The 6,000-nt window shown below is 39.8% G+C and overlaps 1 protein-coding gene across 4 annotated transcripts in view; it reads right to left on the bottom strand.

Moving 5' to 3' along the window:
- Positions 1-587: 587 nt before the first annotated feature.
- SLC10A7 (solute carrier family 10 member 7) overlaps positions 588-6,000 on the bottom strand; it is a 133,045-nt gene continuing 127,632 nt past the window's right edge. For 2 of the 4 annotated variants that reach the window (XM_081875429.1, XM_081875430.1), the window contains 2 exons: positions 4,582-4,775; positions 588-4,271 (listed from right to left, as the gene is read on the bottom strand). In XM_081875429.1, coding sequence (XP_081731555.1) covers positions 4,605-4,775 — 171 coding nt within the window. In that variant the 3' untranslated portion in view covers positions 588-4,271; positions 4,582-4,604. The remainder of the gene's footprint in view (positions 4,272-4,581; positions 4,776-6,000) is intronic. The other 2 variants (XM_081875432.1, XM_081875431.1) reach the window with 1 other exon arrangement.

The raw sequence follows: 6,000 nt of genomic DNA, 5'->3' as shown, positions 1-6,000 counted from the left end.
ATGTGTTTTAAATTGTGTTTGTTTGGTTTTGTTAATTTAATGTTTGGGGGTTGGTGTTGTGTGGTGTTTTTGTTTTTGTATTGTATTGTTTTGTTTTGTTTAATTCTTTGTCTTTCTTTTGCAGTCTTTAAAATGTTAATAAATATTATTTTTTAAAAAAACAGAAACCAGGACAGGGCAGCCTCTCTTTTAACTTTCAGGTGTTTCTTGAAGACTTTTTGTGTGCTGACAACCCTTTGCAGCTATTTGTTTTTTGTTAGCCAGTCGCTTGAATGGTCAACCGTATTTCATTTATTTATTTTTAAAAATGTTTTGTAGGTTGCACTGTCTTGATATTTTATGATACAGTGGTATAGAAATGCTTTAATAAATAAACAGGGTCAGAGGCAACAATAATGTATCCAACAATGCTCAACTCAAAGTAGAGAATGGAAGAAATCAACAAGTGAGCCAAATCCTGCTGCGAGAACTGTACAGTGCAAACACCCCAGCAAATCTGAATAAGAGGTCAGACAACAAGTGGTCCATGCAGTTACATCTCCTGCCTGACTCTTTTGGATGTCATCCACAAAAAAGAGAGAGAAACATTTTTATCAGTTATTTTTATTTTTAAAAAGTGTTCATATAGACTTTAAAAAGAAACAAACCAAAAGCTTTACCCAGGCAGAAAAAAGAACCCAAGTTACAAAAATAAACTGCAGACCTATCCGTTTGCCTCTTTCCAAACTAACACCCAATGAGCTCCTCTTATAACTGAAGGCATGAAATGAACATCTTAACAGTCTTTAAACATAATGTAACATTTTGGATATGAATAATTAAGTTCTACTAAGTATGGACTTAAAGGATGTAATTCAGTTTTGCTTTATGTTCCTTTAAGAACAATCCACCCAACATTCACTTGTGTAAAATGAGGAAGAAACATAACACCATTTAGGCTGTTCAAAGCCATAAACAATTATAGCCAGAAGTGCCTTTCCCTGGAAGCCTTAAATACAGTGTAATATCAATGAAATTGCCATGACAAATTTTCATAGTTAAAAGTCATGAACTGATGATACTGTAGTAATTTGAGGTAGATCTGTTGGATGAGTAGCAGTGTAGCGACTGTTTAAGAGCAGACATGACTCAAATGATAAGACAGAAGAGTTAGTTGGCTGTGAGTTTAACAGTGGTGGAAGAAACAGCCAGGAATATTTCATTTGCAAGAGGCATCAAAATAAATTGGATTTGCATAAGAGCAAACCTTGCACTGTGGTGCATCTCCTCATTTTCATGGGGCTTGCTCACGAGAGAAATTCACACGATATTGCATCCAGTTTTGGAACAGTCAGCCACAAAACTCAGGGTCTCATTTTCTTCCTCAGCTTATGGCCAAGATTGTGGACTTAAGATAACCTGTATTTTGGAGGCCCAAAAAAGGATTTGTCAAAACAAAAAGAAAAACATGTTATCTGTTCTTTTTCTGGCGTTTTGGCTCCCTGTATTTTTAGACAACTGAATCAAGATGTATACGAGGTGAATTTGTAATTTGTGTGTAAAAATACATATATCTGATCCACCTAACTGAGAATCTAGCTTGTGATGAGTTTGGGGAATACCTGTACAGGCTGTATTCTTAGAAACATATCTGATATGTTACCATTTTATAATTCTGACCCATATGCAAATACACATGATTGAGGCTATCTAATTGGCAAAATGCAGTAGCTTCTATGCTCAATTTCACTGACCTTAATTCTTATTAATGTGCACTTAGATCTTTTGCACCCCTGTCATTCAGAAGTGGTAACTTCATTTCCGAAAAGTGGCCTATCAATAAACACATTTTGACTTAAGCAACAAGGAAGTCATTTTATACAGATTGATATAGATTGTTGACAACATAATAAGGCAACTCAGCTTGGCACCAAATACAATTATCTGGGCAGGACTGTTAATCCCAAGATGAATAATGCATTATCAAGTCTTGGGGTATAGGGAGAGGAATGTATTTCAAACAGTTTGTGTGTGCAGTTAATAAGGTTCGCACAACATGGTAAACCAAACTGCAGATTGTAGTTAATGAGGGGAAGAGCGTAACCATGAGTCCTGGTTCAGACAACACACAAAGCCAAACCTTGGCTTAGGTAGGCACAGCAGTAACAAGGACTAAGGAGGATCAAAAAGTACCTGCGAGCTCCTCTATGGGAGCCCACATGGTTGCATGTTCTTGCTAAGCCAATTTGGCTCACATTGTTGCACAAGCCAGGTCAATAATATTGAAACTGAATGACATTCCCTAAGAACCTGCCCTTTCTTTCCACCGTAATGTACAGAGGTCAGAATCAACATTTTCATTCCCACAATTCCGTATGTGGTTGAATGCACACATACATTCTTGCAGAAGCAGGCTTCTTCACATACTTCAGTGGAATGGGCTATGAACAGGAAGCCCTTGTGGACAGGGTTGCGGTGCAAGCTACCAGGTCCATAAGGATCTCCTGGATGGGGCCACATGATTACCAAGCTCACGAGGGTGTAATGGCATTATCTGTCTCAGATCACTGCTTAGCCCAGGGGTTGTCAACCTGGTCCCTACTGCCCACTAGTGGGCGTTTCAGGATTCTAGGTGGGCGGTAGAGGGTTGTACAGCACAAGCTGAATCCTCCTTCCATTGAGCACTGGTGGGAGGTAAGGAAATTTTACCATCGAGAAAGATGCATTAGTGGGTGGTAGGTTTAAAATGTTGACTACCTCTTAGCCCAGGCTTCCTCAACCTCAGCCCTCCAGATGTTTTTGTCCTACAACTCCCATGATCCCTAGCTAGCAGGACCAGTGGTCAGGGATAATGGGAATTGTAGTCTCAAAACATCTGGAGGGCCGAGGTTGAGGAATCCTGCCTTAGCCTAAAGGCAACTGACATGAATAAGGTACACTGCTTACTAGCAATGCAAGCCTATGTAAATTCCTATTAGGAATGGAAGTAAATTCCAATGAAGGACTTACTCCCAGGTAGGTGTATATCATTAGTATACTGGACTCTTTTATGAAGTGTAAAGAAAACTCAACATATTTAATCTTAAAAAAAAAAAATCACTTAAGCTACAGCAGCCGAATTGACCAGAAATATCCCCCCTTTTATACCAGTGCTTTCAAACATTTAAAGAGTACACAAATATATGCTTTCTGTGGGAAATATCTAATTACAGAATTAGGTTTTCATTTTTACTAGCTTGTGTTTGCTGCAAAGAACACCACTCTGCAAGCGACAGTAAAGAGAATATTAGCATCGGATATTCTTCTGTCGCTGTGGGGTATGGTGTACTGAATTTGGGGAAAAGAGGGGGGATCTTTTAGCTCAGTTTGGGTTAACACCAATAATACTAATGTTACTAATAAAAACCCTCCTAGCTGCACATGTAGATCACAGATCTTCCCTTACAACCATAAGCACCGGGCCTTCTCTTTGAAGATGCTCACGATGCATTTAAGATATACAATGCCATAAAATCATAAAAATGGAATGCAGAGAATTGCCTTGAGAAACCATTAGCTTTGAAGGAATGTCTAGACAACTGTGTCAACAAATGCAAATAATTTATGCTTCTCCGTTTCTCTCCAATGGATGGCCCCATGCTGAGTGTACACAAACTTAGAAGAAAAAGGCATGTCATAATCATAGGAGCAGGGAGGGTTATGGAATCATACAGAAATTCAAGTTAATCTTGACTAGAACTTCAGAAATTGCTTTCCTGTTGTCAGCCAGAAGAGTGTTGCTTGCCCCTGGTTTGTTTTGGCCTGGGATTAGCATATATGCACGTGAATGGTGAGTAGAATCTGCAGAGCACGGCTCTCGTTCTGACTTCATTCAGTTTAGTGGAGCTTACGTGAGAGTAAGAAACACTTGCCGGCTTGTGCCCACTTCCTCTGAGAAGGTGTGAGGATGGAAGCTCCGGTCTCTCATTGTCTGAACTATTCACTCAATAAAGGGGGAAAAAATTCAAATGACCCCAAACTTTAGTGCAACCTCTTACACCAAGCAGCCATGTGATTTTGGAATCAATGCTTTTGTCAAATATATTTTAAGGCACTTCAGTAGGTATTTTAAATATATATATGTATATATAAGTATCTATAAAAATAAAATAAATGCCGAAGCAACATTCACATATGCCCATCTTCTGAATTGTCTCTGTGTATGTACAAAATAGTACATATATACATTCATTGGATCTCTTCCACTGTTAAACTTTCACTGGCATCTTGGGCTGCTTTGTTAATTTCAGTGCCTGCAAGCAGTAAAACACAGCATCAGTTTGTTTGCATTGAAAGGAGCAGCAGCAGCAAAGTTAAACAACCCAATGTACTTGAAATAAATTGGTGATAGGTTTCCTACAGCAGGAGGGAGAGATGCTGGTGTCTCTGGCCAACTCTTCCCTGAGTGTCTTGTGCTGCTAAATTACAAGGGGTGTTCCCCCACTATCTTGCTAGTTTTCTTCTCCTCCACCTTATGCAAGAATTCTTTCTTCTGGGATTAGCAAAGATCAAAAAGACTCTAGCTTTTTTCTACAAGTCACCTCACGATGGGCTATAGCATACCGTTTCTTCCTTTTCTCTCTCCCTCACACCTGGAGACATGACACTTTCTTATTTCTCTGACACTGACTGGCAGCATACCCTACTCCTCTCTCACTCCTGGCAATTCCTAAAGACAGGGAACTGGAATCACACATCTGATAAAATGCGAACGATGAAGGGTGGTAACTTTTAAGAAGCCATCTGTTGCAGATTTCCTGGGAGAAAAAAAATCCTAGGTTATCCTTTCCTGTTAAGAAAACTTTAGAGTGGCACCATTGCATTTCCTAGAGGAGAAAGATGGCAGCACTGGGCATCCAAGGCAGGCCACAGGGTGGCACCGGGCAGAGAAAGTTGCTCCTTGGACACTTAGAAGAGCGTAAGAACTTAAGAAGAGCCTGCTAGAACAACATCTAGTCCAGCATGCTGTTCTCACAGTGGCCATCCAGATGCCCGTGGAAAACCTGCAAGCAGGACCTGAGCACAAGAGCACTCTACCTTCTTGTGGCTTCCAGCAGCTGGTATTCAGAAGCATTACTGCCTATGACCATGGAGTCACGAGCACAGCCATCATGGCTAGTAGCCACTGATAAGCCTTCTCCTCCATGAATCCTTTTCCAAAGTTGGGAGCCCTCACTGCCTCTTATCAGAGTGAATTCCATGGTTTAACTGTGTGTTGCATTGCTTTGCTGCCCCTTTCTTGAAGAAGCCTCTGGCACTGTCAAATGCCTTGCGATAAGACTCCTGTTGGCTTTATAGTAGTGAGATCTGGTACCGTAGTAGTTCTGACAGTACTGAAAGGTCTCATTAGCTCTCCATATTTGGTTGACCCAGTTTCAGGCCTAATTCCAGTGTTTGTTGGTCTGTTTTCTTTTTTTAAAAAAAAAATCATATGAGAAATTGCACTCATGTAAATTATGTGCACATATATGTAACGTGAGTGTTGCTGTCAGGTTCCTTCAATATTAAAACTCATTTACTGGGTGCTGAAAAGTTCCCAACAGCTTGTGAACCATGATATGGGTATTCGTCTTATATTTAAACATCTTTAAAAAACAGCAAGACAGGTTATTGAGAAAGCATTACCAAAACAGATCGAACACAGTCCACAATGCTCTCGTAAAAAGTGCACTATTTGTTTCTTAAATTTGAGAATTAGGGTTAATTGTATTCAATACATTACGAATGAAGACACATATATTTGCAACATTGTTTGGGAAAATGAGATCTTTGGTGTGTGGAGGCTTCTACGGTACTACTTGCCGGAATAGAAACGCCCTCTTGTCGACAAACCTCTAAATATTTAAATTCTACTTCATGAAGAAATCAAATGTTGGTATCATAATTAAGGAAGGATGTCACTGTAGAGCTGAGTACAATGACTGGATAACAGTTTTCCACCAGGAAAGAAATGCCAGAGTGAAGCCAAGGAGTTGATAGAAA

Source organism: Podarcis erhardii, assembly GCF_964252035.2.
Source record: "Podarcis erhardii genome assembly, chromosome: 9".
Lineage (NCBI taxonomy): Eukaryota > Metazoa > Chordata > Lepidosauria > Squamata > Lacertidae > Podarcis > Podarcis erhardii.
The sequence above is the reverse complement of the archived record's forward strand: the minus strand, read 5'-3'. Positions and strand labels throughout refer to the sequence as shown.